This window comes from Anser brachyrhynchus, assembly GCF_964034855.1.
Source record: "Anser brachyrhynchus genome assembly, chromosome: 7".
Taxonomy (NCBI): Eukaryota; Metazoa; Chordata; class Aves; order Anseriformes; family Anatidae; genus Anser; species Anser brachyrhynchus.
The window spans coordinates 30,544,620-30,560,209 of NC_137701.1; the positions used below are offsets into that span (position 1 = coordinate 30,544,620).

At 40.7% G+C, this 15,590-nt stretch overlaps 2 protein-coding genes across 2 annotated transcripts in view; one reads left to right on the forward strand and one right to left on the reverse strand.

Annotated features, from left to right (window-relative positions):
- On the reverse strand, positions 1 to 15,219 carry PECR (peroxisomal trans-2-enoyl-CoA reductase). The gene is made up of 8 exons (XM_080599096.1): positions 14,995 to 15,219; positions 11,741 to 11,874; positions 6,109 to 6,274; positions 5,368 to 5,449; positions 3,657 to 3,753; positions 1,510 to 1,620; positions 889 to 1,000; positions 1 to 771 (listed from the first exon to the last, which is right to left on the reverse strand). The coding sequence occupies exons 1-8, from the start codon at positions 15,107 to 15,109 to the stop codon at positions 683 to 685; spliced, it is 906 nt and encodes a 301-aa protein (XP_080455222.1). The 5' UTR covers positions 15,110 to 15,219; the 3' UTR covers positions 1 to 682.
- TMEM169 (transmembrane protein 169) overlaps positions 15,145 to 15,590 on the forward strand; it is a 19,816-nt gene continuing 19,370 nt past the window's right edge. Inside the window, exon 1 of the mRNA XM_080599095.1 lies at positions 15,145 to 15,282. The gene's annotated coding sequence lies outside the window, so the exon portion shown is untranslated. The remainder of the gene's footprint in view (positions 15,283 to 15,590) is intronic.

Consider the following 15,590-nt stretch of genomic DNA (forward strand, 5'->3'; position numbering starts at 1 on the left):
TTTTCCATCACTGTATTTTAAAGTTTATTACTTGATTATTCTATTACCAAACTTAAGTGGCAGCCAGCTCATCTCTTTATGTCATTATATCTGCAAACAACTGGAAACATTCCTGAAATGCCTTATTAGTTTGAAGCTGTAAAAACAGTGTTCTGCCGTTTAACCAACCACCGTTTTATTTTAATTCTCCCCACCTCAGAGAAATACCTACTCTAATCAATCTTTAAAATCATTGTTGAACACTCAGTGTGTGGTTGAACAGAAAGAGTAAACAGCTAACAGCTACCTCAAGGGTTAGTGATGCAGGTAGCAATAACAAAGATTTAAATCTTCTCCTCCCCATATTTAGAGTAGAATGATTCTACAACATGCCCTCTCTACCCCTTCACTTGAAACTAAATATTTTTTTAATCACTTCTGAGATCCTTCATAACTTAATGCCAGTGCAAATGAAGAATTTGTCTTTTACATCTTCCCTTCCCAGGAGGCAGTGAGTGTTGTCAGAGAAGATGATGTACTATGTACAGTTTCTCAAGTTTTAAACGCAAGCCAATGAAAGTCAAGGCACTCAATGTAGCTACATAGGTGCAAAAACTTCAGATTACTGACAGTTGTAAGACCAAGTCACAAAGCAGGATTACCAGGAACTGTGCAACTGGAAATAAGGTGAAATCTCATTTTACTACAGCTTTGGCTTGAACTCGCCAGAAAGAAGCTTCTTAAGCATTTCAGAATTTCTTCCTTCTGGTGGGGAAGGCCATCTGTCATGATCTGAGGAAAACAATACAATGGACTTAGTTGATGGAGGAAGTGGGCATTTTATTTTTGTGTGCTCCCATTGCCCAACTTCAGTCAATTGAAGGGCATTATTTTTAGCCCATTTCTTACCTGGTATTTCTATGGTATTGCGATATAAACTTTGGCCACCATCTACAACCACGGTTATCCCAGTTATGTAAGAAGCAGCTGGAGACAGCAGAAAACACACTACAGGAGAGATCTAATAAAAAGAATGACAATTTTAATCCTTCTTAAACTTCTGCCAATTGCTTGTGTCCAAGATGATTCTGAAAACTGACACAGGCAAGACGCAGCTATGTTTTCTTCCCAGTAATGAAAGCCACAACAATACTAAAACCACATTTCCAGCTACAAACATCAGGAACATAACAGTTCAACAACTGTAAGCTTTCTAGTACTTTTAAGATACACTTTTTTCCCATATTCATTCTTTCGGTTCTCTCTGCTAGAAGAATGAAATATTAGAATATGAAATGCTAGAATATGAAATATTTTAGCTGTAGGAGGCATCTAAATTAAATTTTGGTGTAACTGTGACTACTGAGTAAGTCTCTTGGATGACACTACTACACGCTATTACAAGCTTTTTCCTTTCTTCATACTCTACCACAGTTCAAAATTAAGTCTTTACTGTTCTCCCTAGAACAAAGTGGTGTAAAAACAGAGACACAGAAATAGGAACATCACAAATATTCTGAAATACATTACCTCCTCAGGAACAGCTGATCTCTTGGCAGGAACCTTTGGTATGCTCCTTAACCACATCACTGCACCTTGTTCTCCATAGTTGGCAACAGCAGTTTCTGAAAATACTATTCCCTATATTAAAACAAAACAAAGTTAAGTTCTCTTTCATATGTTCAAGTTGTGATTGTTGGAAAATTTTAAAGTTATTGGGATTTTCTGTGGGACTAACCATCTAAACAGCACCTGAATGCAAGTTTTTAAATTGGATGAAATAGTATAGTTTGTAAATGAAAAACATAATTTAACTGATAGCCGTATGTCTATTCAAGCAGAATAATTCAGATTACTCCAATTCTTCACTGTCACTCCAACAACTATGAAGAGTATAAAGACTGAAAGACTTTTGAAATAACAAGCATTTCAAATAAGCTTGCAACAGAAAACTACAAAACCCCAAGAACAAGTTCTTAACTTTTATTTATTTATTGGTAATCTGCAAGAATACTAGATTGACTTTACTGTGAATTATGGAAGCAGCCATATTTTGCAGTCACATTTCGGACTCTCTCTACTTAACTGCTACAGAAGAAGCAAAAGGAGACCTTCCTGGCTCCGATGATTACACAGTCCAGCTTAGACTCAAGAGGGAAGATGAAGGCTACAGCAATAGGAACATAAGGCTACACAGATGAGTTCTGACAGAACATCTTGGACTCAAATTTATATAAGATAACAAAGTTTTAATTCATTTGTGAAGAATATTTCTCTTCTAAGATGTGTGAGATGTGAGCAACTGTGGTTTGGCAAAGGTAACAGAAATATATAAAGTATCACCCTAACTAGACCATTTTTTGCCACCAGCACGGTAACACAGTTGGAGGAAAACCAAAACAAAACACTGAAATGTTTGCCTGTCAAAAGTCTCATTTGACACATGCTATAATTAGTATGATTCATTAGGTAATTAGCATGCCTTAAAAATAAACACACATAATAATGGTGTCCTAATTACTTATTTCCTAAAGACTTGATAAATCAGAAAACAGACAGGAAAAACAAGCCAGTAGACCTTAATATTTAACAAGCCTCCAGATGAATTGGGCCTCAAAGAGGCTACCTAAGAGCCGTTACCTGAGAGAACATTACACGTTTCCCATTAAGCATTCTATGGTATGCCAAAAGAAACCAAACCAGGTGTTTTAGCACAGGATGTCTGTATATCCTGTTACGTTTATTCCACAGACGGTAGGAAGATCTTCCTAGAAAGATCTGACATTTAGTGTACTGTGAAATAAATTCGGAATGTAGAAGTAGTTGGACAAAGTTTACCTTCTTCCTTTTGTTTTCAAGAAAGTAAATCTGCAAAGTAAATTGTCATTAAGAGTGAAAGTTACACAAATCACAATAGATGTCACCTCAAACTTCAAAGCTAGGGCCTCTATATAACCGCTGTTTCTGCAGCACTGTGCACTACAAAAATATATCTGGTCTTTCTATAAGATTATTTAAAACAATTGCTACATGCTACCTACTTCCTTAGAAGCACATCGGGCATATTTTAGATGACCTGTGTAGTGGTTTTCTGTCTGCATATACTTGATGAGAGAAAATAAATAAATATCAGAACACACATCTGATTTCTTTAAGAGAAGGTCCACTCCAAACACAGTCCTTTTATGACTAAAACTAACCTAACTTGACATGCAGAAGCCAAAGTAAAAGAAGTTTTGAGAATCTCTGAATGTATTGCATAATAACTTTGGAAATACAGGAGGAAGCCACAATCATACATGAACCTCATACAGAAAAAGTTTTGTGAACTCAGATGTAACATAATCACTACTGAAACACAATCAGTAATTTTATGTCAGGATTCTGTAAAACAGGTCACCAGCTCCTCACAGGTATGTTTCCATTAAGCTAGAGAGGCAAACAGAGTGTCAGTTCAAAGTAGAAGCAATTTTACCCCACGTCTCTGACTTGTCATCCAAACAATATAAAATGCTCTCAAAGGATCTGAGGAACGTAGATGAGAGAATTAAAAACACATAAATAAATATACACAAACAGTTGGAGGCTCTAGCTTTTAAAATCCCTTTCAGTCTGAAAGCTTTAACCATAAATATGCGTGGTGGCTAAGTGTAATCATATCATTTGTGGTTACTTACAGGAGCAACACTGTTGATTCTTACTCCGCTGTGGGCCCATTCTAAAGCTAACGTCTTGGTTAGGTTATTCACTGCAGCTCTTGCAGCTCCTGAGTGCCTATTGAGAAAAGAAAGCGAAAGAAGCACCTCCTCCTTCAGCTAACAGTGCCCAGTGTTAATCCCACTAAAGTCTCACTCGGGTCAGAACATTGTCCTATGACTGGACCAGCCACCCAAGATGCAGAGGGATTTTCTAGTTCATAAACTGTGAAGCTGTGGTCAAGTTTAAATGAGATCACAGAATCATCTAGGTTGGAAGAGACCTCCAGTTACATAGTTATGCTATAATTTCCTTAAACACGTGCCAATTCAGCAGGAATTTAATTTGAAAGTAGCCTTGCCTATCCATCCACATTTATATACAATTTTATTTGGGAAATTTTGTTCAACTGTTATTCAGAATTAGTTATTTTATTTCTTGGTTCAACTCGCAAATATTCTAACAGTCTATTCTAACAATCACAGTGACAATTCATCCAGATTTATCAAGAGCAGAGAAACTCTAACAACTGTAGCTTCAGCACCACCCTGTGGATCTCCACATTTATTTTGTATAAGCTAAGCAAGAACAAGCTAATGAAAAAATATCATCCCGTTCCTTGAAAATTTGAGATTTTGAAAACTTTCAACCCTGAATCAGGACAAAGAAAAATAATGTAGCACTTGTTCAAATTACGTATATATTTTTATACTTTCTTCAGTAGAAATTCAAAGTTTAAATACATAACTTCAGAAAAGAAGCTCAGATTTTTTCTGCTTAGGAAACTATCAAAGTACAGCATTTTGACAACTTCAAATGCTACTTTGAAACAACCCATTTTCTGAAAATTATTTTTCTTTCAACAAATTGGAACTTTTTGGCATAAAAGCTTCAACCAGAAGGCTCTGGCTCACATTCATTTTGAAGGTAAAAAAAAAACAAAAACAAATACGGTAAACATATGCCTATGGAGTGGATGCTGTATTTTAGTGCAGACAGCTGTGATAATTTTTTGTCAGTATAAAAGAACTGTAAACATTGCATTTTTTATACCTTCTCCCAGTCAAGAAAGTAGCAGAGGAAATAGAACTGCATCACAGACTTTCTCCAAGAAGAATAGCTACAAAGTGGCAGTAAAGAGGAAAACAGGAAAGGTAGGTGCTATGTGGCCTGAAGGACAAAACCCAAACTTGGTAACATGCTAGGTATGTTCCTCTTACTCCCCATCCAACTCCTGTAACTAATTATGCCATCAAAACTTGTGAACTGACTGTAGAAGAAGAAAACAGGTGCCAAGTTCTTGCAAACCCACTAGCAATTTGGAGAGGGAACAAGCAAAGGTTATATTTCAGTGCAACTAGTCCCACCAACATCCCCTTCCCAGTGAAAGCTTTGCTAGCAACTCTTGCTTCATAGTTTCTTACAAAGTAGCTGACAGAGACCAGAGATGTCCTTCACTCTTGAGTTCTCTACTGGATTAATAAAAAGACCCTTGCACGTACAGCCAGGTATCACGATTGCTCTCCCTTGACATTAACTAGTGTATTTCTACACCCAGCTGCTGCCCATTGCACACCTTTCCAATATAAAGTATTTAGGAGTAATTAATAGTTCTAGGGGAAGAATATAGGAAAATGCAAAAAAAAAAAAAAAAAAGAAATATATATATATATGTATATTTATGTATATTACGACATTCCAGGAAACCCAATTGTCACGGCAGCAGTAATGTTGACAATGACTCCTCCATGCTTCTGCATCCAGGCATTGTACACTGTATGAAGGAGGAAGATAACCTATAAATATCAGAGGAAATGCACACAAATGAACTTGCCAACTGGAAGCCAAATAAGTCCAACTTCGATTATCCTACAGGCTTCCAGTACAGGTTTAGATAACAACCTCTCCACCTGATCAGCAAGACAGCATGTGCGGTCTCGGCCAGCGTTTGGCGAGAACCTTTTGCGGAAATCAAGATCTTGTGCCTTCCACGTAAATTATTTTCATTTCCACTTTCCTAATGCTATCCGAGAATCACAGATCGTACTTAAAATTTAACTTTAAATTTACACTCCTGACGGGAGTGAAGTCTCCTCCTGTGTTACTAACTATAGTCCACCGAAGTTAAATGGTTTTCCCATATACCTGTAAGTGGTTATCCAAGCCAACTGATGCCCCAAACATGGTCTTAACCTGAAGAATATTCCTCTACTAAGCGTGTACGTGTCTAAGCATATGTTTATTTAAAGGCACAAATATAATGTACAGTTTCATGTAAAGCTCTGGATGACATTCGTGAAAACAATCACTGTATTTTACTTCACAAGCACATCAAAAAAAAAGGTAGGGAAACTACATTTTTTGTCTTCTGTTATTGCTGTAAAAAAACAAACAAACAAACAAACAAAAACATTCATAATGTTCAGTCCTCACCTGCTTTGCAGCAATAGAAAGTCCCTGTCAGATTTGTTTCTATGACAGCATTCCAGCCTTTTGCGCTGATGGCTTCAGAAGGACTCACGAATTGGCCCCCTCCGTTATTCACCAGGAAGTCAATCTTCCCATGCAGACTCAGTGTAGACTTCACCAGAGCTTCTACCTAAAACAATATGTTTTTGAAGTGTGGCAGAGTGCAGATTAAGCTATATACCCAGTTTCCTTTCCATACATTTTCTCTCTCATATCCTTTCCCACACGTAAGGAGGAGGTACCAGACTCAGAAAAGCTCAAAGACGTGGTATGACAGGTTTAGTCAGGATTTAGGGTTTTTTGGATTGGTCTTTATCTGTGTTTACTTAGGAAATCTTCGTGGTATACTGCAGGTGCTGCACTGAAAGAAGAAGGGATCTTTGCTGCTGAAGGTTTGTAAAACCAAACACAAAAGCCTGCTATTTAAGACCTACTGACATTTTCTACAAGTGCAGGGGCATTCACATCAGATGTTGGAAGAATTCCATGTAAGATAGCTATGGATTTTCTTTCATCTGATCCATATACCCGAGTGTTTTTGAATAGAAAATGCAAGTAAACATGTGAAACTAACTTTCTAATTCAGAAGTTTTGAATATTCACTAAAGCTCTGACATATGAGTTAGCAACAGCCAACCATCAGAGCAAGAAACTTAGTTCGATATCAAACAGAACATGAACTCTAGGAAGTGCTGGAAGTGATGTAAGTTTTCTTCTTCAGCAAAAGGAAGGTGAATATGTGACTAAGCAGATACTTTATAAGCAGGATGAATACTTTGGATTAAGAACACTGTCTGGCACTGTTTACCTTTGGGTACTCTAGGAAGGTATTAATAGCAAATATCAATAGACATTTTATTCACTTACTCAAGGAGCTGTCAGTGCAGAAGAGGGGTGTCTTAATTTCATATGGGAGAAAGATATTTGAGATGCTAAACCTCGCTCTAATAGTGACCTAATCTAAGCTACAGGCTGTAAGTTCAGCCTTCTGCATTGTTTTCTGTTTTGGAAGTACAGCAGCATCCTCACACGCTCACACTAAACATAGGAGAACTCCCAATGGGGAATGTATTCTAAAGCTTTCACGGTTTTTGCACATACCAAAGTAGTTGTATTTACAAAATAGTGATCAGGCATCTAGAACAGACACTTAACAATGTAATATTTACCTCAAGAAATAGGACGAGGGTTTCCTGTCTTTGCAATAGCTATCACAACCAGAAACCACGGATCAGTTACTCCTACCCAAGCATATGTAAAGATTTAATCTAGTATCTGTGGTCACAGAAAACAAAGAAAAAAAACCAACCAACCAACCAACCAAAAAACAGCAACAACAACAATAATAATAAACAATCCTGTTTTCTGAAAGACAGCAAAAGCTGGCAGGCTCTCCAGTCACTGCTCAGATGCTTCCATCTGAAGCAATCTTCACAATGTTGAAGAGAAAGTATTGCTCGCAGTGCTTCTCCCAATTACAGTAAACATGGTGACAGCAGCCACCAGCAGAGTGAGAAAAAGGATCTGGTAGAACACATTTAAATCACAGTGAGAACTAAAGATGATAGTTTTCATTCCGAAGTAATCAAAACCCACACAGAAAGAACTTCACAAAAAAGATACTAGACTCTCCTTGGAAGCAGAGAGGAACTCCAGAAGGTTTAGCTAACAGTTTAGGACATACTTTTGAAAAAAAAGTGGAAAGAACAAATTCAGGCACTTCAGACATAACCAGAAAACTGGAGCTCTTCAATATGGGCCTTTTTTTGCGTGGCTGCAATTCCAAAACACTCTGTAATAGCATGCTGTCCCAGATTACTGGGATGACAGTGCTCGCTGACACCAAGAGAAAAAGGGCAAATGTCCACATACGTTCAAGGGACCTCTGAGTGGTATTAGAACTCAAGAGGTAAATTGCCTGCTATTTCTAGTCCTCAGCTAGCTCTTCAGTAGGTATTCTTGCACAGTGAAAACAGGCATTTCTGTGTTATTGCTGTGCAATTTTAAAGTAAGACAACAGGAATCTCTTATCCACAACTCCTCGCCAAGCTGCACTCTTCCACTACAGGCTTCACACAGGCATTAAGTATTTATATACCAACTGAGCCTGTGCTAAGCCATAATGTTTACTGCAAAAGAAAAGCTACTAGCGAACTCAGACAGAAGGTAAAGTGCTAAATAGTACTGTATTGAGTCCTCCCCAAGGATTCTTATTTGTCAGGTGTCCAAATGATAGGTTTTAGCCTCAGGGTCTGCTCCAGCAGCAGTTGCCGATGGAGCTCAGTGTGGAAAGGGGAAACTGTGCAGAGAATTTTGAAATGCTGTTTTCAAGAAGTGCAGTGGCCTGTCAGAACTACTAAGTTTTATCTTCCACTTACCTAGTTATGTCTTCTACTTGCCTAGACATGGGTTAAAGAAATATTTGTCCACAGCATGTAGTACAAATGCTTTCAGAAGGAAAAAAATTCCTCAAGTCTTTCTTATGCCCATTGACAAACATGCTGTAGCTCAACATTTAAGACATGCAAACATATGCCTCCCCTTCCCAATACCCAAAGATATTAAAAAAAAAAAAAAAAGCTCTTTCATAACAGAAAAAGGACAGGGTCTTTCTCCCCTGCTCTGGCCACATTGAGGCACTGGAGTTAATTCATTAGATTCTGGGTTTTTGCAAAAAGTCTTGATTTGAGACGAAACACACATACACGCAGTTGTCTGGCCTGTATATCAGCAAGAGCTACCTGACCTGCTCTTGTAGTATCCAACACGTTATGTGTGGCAGAGCTGGAAAATATTCAAATAATTAAAATCACTACAGCTGCACAATTGCTAAGAAGAAATATTGATCACTAAATAAGCCCCAGACCACAGGATAAGGGGCAGGTGCACAATCACTGCTTCAGGATAAAGCCACCTGAAGACAGAACACAGAAACCTCAGGTGCACCCAAAACCGGCATCCCAAAACTATTTACTCCTCCATATATAAAAAACAAAACAGGTTTGTTATCCTTTACAAAACAGTCAATGGAAAACTAGCCAAAAGAAGCAGCACACTCTTTTGACTGAAATAAGTCTGGCAGGTTATACCAGTGGCTGAAAATCCTCTACCAAGCAAGATTATTTTTTGCATATTAACTGAAAAGTAAGCTTTGCTAGAAAGATGGAGGGCCTCTGAGGATGAAGATTAAGAGACTTTAAAATGCACATTCATTAAGCTATCCCCAGGATATCTGCCAGCAAGCTTCTCCAGCAATTAATTCAGTGCACCTTCTTAGGGTCTTCCCAAGCCAGAAAGAGCTCTAACGGCCATATTGCACTACTTGATGAGCGATGAACCTTCTCATGTTTGAATTTCACAGATCCAAACTACAGCACACAAGAGGAATGAGCTGTGCTGTCTTCAAAGTTACTTTGAGGAGGCACAAACAAACAAACAAAAAGAGCAAAAAATCAAAGGGGGATAGGGAGAAAGTATGATGGGACAGAAAAAGGCTCACGGGTTGACATAAGGTTGATTTAATTAAAGGGAAAAGAAAGAGAAAAAATAATAATAATAAAAAAAAAGCAAAGGCCACATGGAAGCAAAGAGAGAAATAAAACAATTATTCTCTACTTCCCATCAACAAGCGATGTTTGGCCCTGTCCTGGGAAGCAGGGCTGCAATACGCATAGTGGCTGTTTGGGAGGACAGACATCTTCACAAGAGCCCCCCCCTTTCTCACCTTTTATTGCTGCATGTGACACCATATGGTATGGAATATCCCTTTGGTTGGTTTAGGTTGGCTGCCCTGGTGATGTTCCCTACTCACCTCTTGCCCACCCCCAGCCTGCTGGCTTTTGGGGAGCTCTGGAGAGTCTTGCTCTCTCCAGAGAGAGCAACGCTGTGCCAGCACTGCTCAGCAACAGACAAAACAGCGGTGCGATAGCGGTGCTGTTCTAGCTATAAGTGCAGAGCACAGCCCTATAGGGGCTACTGTGGATGTGGTTTTTAAGAACTTTCACTAGCCGAAGATACCTGACAGAGGGTTCTGAGATATAGTATGAAAGAGTTCTAAGAAAGTTCTGGTGTATCTGTAAATGATTAGAGCTTAAAACTAAATGGAAGACAACAACTCCGTGACAAAACTTCTAGATAACAGAAGAGACACCAAGTTTCTCCAAGTGCCAGTGTGGCTAGCTGTACTATAAGATAATGCCTCAGCATTTCACACAGCACTACAAGCAAGGCTTTAACAGCACCTTCAAAATAGGCTTTGAAAACTTTTAAAGCTGCTAAGGCTGTTTTGACAAATCTATATTTTTTAAATGTGAAACAAAGAAGGAATGGCAGTTTGTTTGGTAGAGATTGCCTCATTTTACCATCCCAGTCCTCTAGTTTACACAACATTGCAGTCACCACTATCTCACTTTTAAGTTGATGCAAAAATAAGATTCACCTGCAGAAAATTAAGCATGCCAGACTACTCTCTGCAAGCACAGTGACATGAAAGAACACTTTCATGAAAGAACCTCTTTTCTTTCATGTAGCTTTAATCATGTAAGTTGCCCTCTGACATCTGTCATAAACTATTAGATCATGCTGCTGATGCTGGTAAATACAAACCTAAAATCCACTAGTAGGTGAAGTGACATATTGCACAGCCTCAGGGTTCTTCTCCTTTAGGAAAAAAACTCTCAGTATATCAGTATAAATATTTTATGTCGTGAGTTGTCCCATGAAGGAAGAATTTTTATTTTTATTTTGTTCATGCTTTTATATTAGGATACTTCCAGAATTTACATAGCTACTGAAGGTCATTAATATTTCTTTAAGTTTTGCTAGATTTTAACAGAGGCTTTGAAAGGTTAAGAAAAAAAGTAGAAATTAATTACTGGAATGTTTTATAGCAGTCTTAAGTTAGAAGTCCAGTGTCAGGTTGGACTTCAAAATGTTTACACAGAAAAAAATTAGAAGATGAATGCAGACTTAGAATGGAGAACACGGATGGAGTACTTCTGCTCTTCATCTTCCAATTTTTGTGAGAAAAATCTCAACTGTAATAGTAATAAGAATTGAGAGCAAAAGTTTTGCATAGCTCAAATTGTAACCAAAATTTGAAACATGGCTAGGAAAAAAGTGTCTGACAACGCAGGGATCATCTCAAGAACTTAACTTGTGTCACCTCACAAGTATTGAGATTCCATGCTCTGACTTCCTGTTTGACGATGCAAGTCTGAAGGTCTCCATCTTCACAAGTAACCACCCCCTTACTGGTCTCACAAAAATGTGACACAGAACCACATTATGTAGGCTCCAGCTCCAGCTCAGCCCTAGAACATAAAAGCTCCAAAGCCTGCTTCTCTTAGAAATATTTGAAATAAGTAGGTAGGTGCAGTCAGAAAAATATTTGCATTTACAAATGCTTTCTTGCTTACATTGCTAACAAATGGTCATTCCCTGCAAATATGCAGCTTTATCTAGATCAATTTAATAGATTTTTACTGCACCTAGAGTACTCCTGAGAGGGCCAGAGATGAATTTGGAGGTCTGAGAATTTATATACGTGATATATTTTTGACATATTAAACCCCAGAACAAGATCACTAGTCGTTACCTCCTCTTCTTTCCGGATATTGCACTGCAAGGGAGTCACTTTGGCAGGGCTCACAGAAGAAAATGCATTATTCAGTTCTTCTGCAGCGGCTTTTAATCGGTCAAATTTACGAGAGGCAATAACAACACTGCAACCTGCAGAGACAAAATGAAAAATCCTTCAGCTAGCAGTCAAAACTGCAGTTACCCTAGTTAATAACATCACGGAGACATCTTGTAGGATGTGCATTTCTTTGTCACTGGCTGGAAAATACAACAAAGAAGTTCTAGCAAGAGAGAGAGAAATGACTGATGTCAGGTGCTTCTTAGCAACAAGATCCCACTGTGCCAGGAAAAGAGCAATCAAAAAAAGCAACGAAAAGGTTCACTCTCCTTCCCGCAGAAAGGGAGACAGCCTGTGAGTTGCAGAGTCAGCAAAGTAGCTTTCAGACATGACTTCTGCGGCTTCTGCTCAAGGCTGCCTCATCGATTACGTGATTTAACGATGTTTTAGCTAGTCTTGATTACAAAAAAAACATTTGCTCCTAAAACCACAAAAATAATCTCACTGTAACTCTGGCTGTAATTTTAACTAGTAGTGAGCAAATGTAATACTCTGCTTTTTAACCCTACAGAGCCTGAAATAAAGGATGATATCGTTGCAAGATTAACTCTTATCTGCAGACAGCAGGAACAGAGGCTTCTCCATGGCACTTGCACATGCTTTATAATCCTAGCTCAGAAAGGAGAGAAAAATACTAGTCAGGAGCTCAAGCCTTCTGCTTGTGTCAGCATTTGAATGCTGAAGGACTCGTTCTACAGAGAGAAGCAATGCAGGTGCCAAATTAACAGTAAGCACTTGCACTGCAGTGTCATCTCCTTTGTCACCAGAGGACTCAGGACAGCTCTAAGTCTTCGGTGATTGCTACTACACAGACTGAAAGAGATCACTGTAGATTAAACCCTAGTACAAATCCACTAGACGTGCAATTTCATACTATGCATGAGCAAATTACTAGCTTGCCACTGCCAAGTAGGCAGGGAGGGAGGTCTTGCTCTCACTTCCCTCCATCATAATTCTCGTATCCCAACAGAAGCCATCCTTTCCTCACACCAGCTCTGGTGCTCATCTGCTTAAACATAAATTAATTCAACACAGTAAACCAGCCAAAAAAATGTTAACATTTTGCCAGGTGCCTTTTTTTCTTTTGTTGCTATTTTACTGAGTGGAATTTGGCCTCTCATGTGATCAAACAAACACCAGAATCAACTCAAAATAACTCGTGGGAGTAAAGAGCAGCAAGCTGTTCATTTGGCTCAGGCTCTCTTGTGAAACTATACATCAAATTAAATTAAAAGTAAAAAAAAATGAAAGAAGGAGCCAAACTTATAGAAGGAAGCGCTGCAACTATATAGCCCTAGGAATGAGGTTTCCAATTTCAATCGTTGGCCATCTTAAAATAACACAGGTAAAGATGTTAGCCTCTGAAGTCTCCTAATTTTTTAGATTAAGGACTCGGTCACTTGCACAATAACCTGACTAACCCTACAGTAGAGTTCATAAAATGACACACAATCACCAATTAACACAAAACACCGATTCTCTGTAGCACAGTGTCATTTATCAACTTAAGTGCTTATTAATACACACACTGAAGAATAAAGTCCAGTAGGAGACTATCTTTGCTGGATATGCTAAATATGAGCAGGGAGATCCTAACTAGTGGGGAAGACCTGGCACCTACAGCACAAACTGATACTGCTTCACTGAAGTCCTTACTTTTCTTCACAAAGAATGACCAGACCATTTCCTGATAGGGCTGAGGGGAGAAGGGGCAGACACGGTTCCAGACAAATGGTTTAAATCTCTCCAGAAGGCTTCGAAGAAGATTGGTTATAAAAATAAGCAATGTGCATTGTGACCAGCATTATCTGTCATTGCTCCTACAAGCATTCTCTGTCCAACCAGCCTCCCCTCCAAAAAAATACAGCCTGAAGTACAAGGTATAAATGGATATAGTTCCCAGTCATCATCTTGTAGGAACAGCCAGCAAGTCTGCAGATGAAGGTTACGTTTGACAGATTTAAGCCACAGATCCTTCTCCATTTTCTCAACGTGCTTACTAGCGATTTGTGGCCTTGTTCTCTACTTAGGATGTCATAGAGAGACATTTTTGTTATTTGCATTTGGCTTGAGAAAAAATAACGCTGATCAAGTTAAGAACAGTTTTAAGGTAACTGGGTAACACTGATGAACAGTGTGACGATGATGCTTAAAAAAGCACCTTTTTAAGGCAGCAGCTAAGTACACCTTAAAAAAAAAAAGTTTTGCTCCTCAGTAACCCAAAGGCAGCAGAACTAGCCCTTATTTCAGCTCCACAGAACAAGTGGAAAGCTGGACAACAAGGGCCAGGAGAAGAAGAGATGCCTCCCAGCATAAAGTCTTAACAAAGTTCTTTTCTATGCAGTGCTACAGCACAGTGCACATTTAAACAACGTAATGCACCCAACATGGTGGGGCACAACACTTGGCGTTATTTATCCTAACCATGTTTATCTAACATTACCCGAAACCAGTCAGATGCCAATGAACCCTGACATTTATGTTGAAAGCTGCAGAAAAGGTGGTGCAAGGTTGATTACTGAGATGTTTCTACAGAGTCTGCCTTTTCCTCCAGATTTCATCACTTACCTTTAACCGGCATTGAAAGAAACCCTACAAAGTTCATGCTGAAGTACAATACTTTAACTTCAAGACTGCTTTGTCACAAGCACTGACAAAGCCATTTCTCCGAGCTTAACATGGGGACAACAGTTCAAAAGCCCACTCAACTTCAGCAGCAGCAGCAAGACATTCAGTTCAACAGCATTAAGAAGAAAACTAACTTCAGAGGGGGCATGAGAGAAGCTATCTGGGCGTAACACACCCTCGCTTCGCTGTATATAAAACAGCACCATCGCACCAAGTGTCAGCAGGGCAAAAGAGCCCCAGACCGCCCCCTTCTCAGAGCACTAGTCCGGCATGCCCAGCACTGCACTACCTGTTCCCTTGCTCCCCCTGGGTCCCCACTTCCACCCCTTAAAACCCAGCCGCCCCCTCAAACGCACACCACTCACAGAACCCCACAAACCCACTCAGCGACCGCCACGACCCCCGAACGCCCCGAGCACCCCTGACCGGCTCCCGCTATCCCTCAAGGTCCCCCTTTCCCTTCACCACCACCACCACCACCCCGACCCCACCGTCCGTCCACCTCACCCCCTCCCCGCGCCCACCTAAGGACAGCAGGTCGGCGGCGATAGCCTTGCCGATGCCGGTGCCGCCGCCGGTGACGATGGCCACCCGCCCGTTGAACAGCCCCGCCGCCAGCAGCCCCCGCGCCGCCGCCATTTTCCCCCCCCCTCCCCTTCTCCCGGCCGCCGCCACCGCTCCGCCCCATGCCGCGCCCCGGGACCGGGGCTGAGCGGCGGGGAAGGGCGGCGGGCAGCGGCTCTCCCGGGGCCCCGAGGAGCTCCCCCTGGCCGCACGGAGCGGCAGCGGGGCCCCGCGGGCGGAGCCGGCAGGTAAGGCGGCCGCGGGTTTGCCCGCGGGGAGCTGGGGGGGGGGGGTGGCGGAGGGGGCACCATTTTCCAGGGGCGCGTCCCTAACAGAGCCATCTTGGGCCGAGGGGCCTCGGAGGTGGATCCGCGCTTGGGATCGCCCTCGGTGAGCTCGGCGGGGGGTGAGGAGTGTGAGCGCCGTGAGGATCTTCCCCAGCATCTCCCCTGTCCTCTGCAGTGGAAGGGGTGTTCGGGAGCATCTCTCTGCGGCTGGTACTGCCGTTACTGCCTTAGGGGAGATGGCTAAGGGGAGAAGAGAGTGAGGGGGAAAA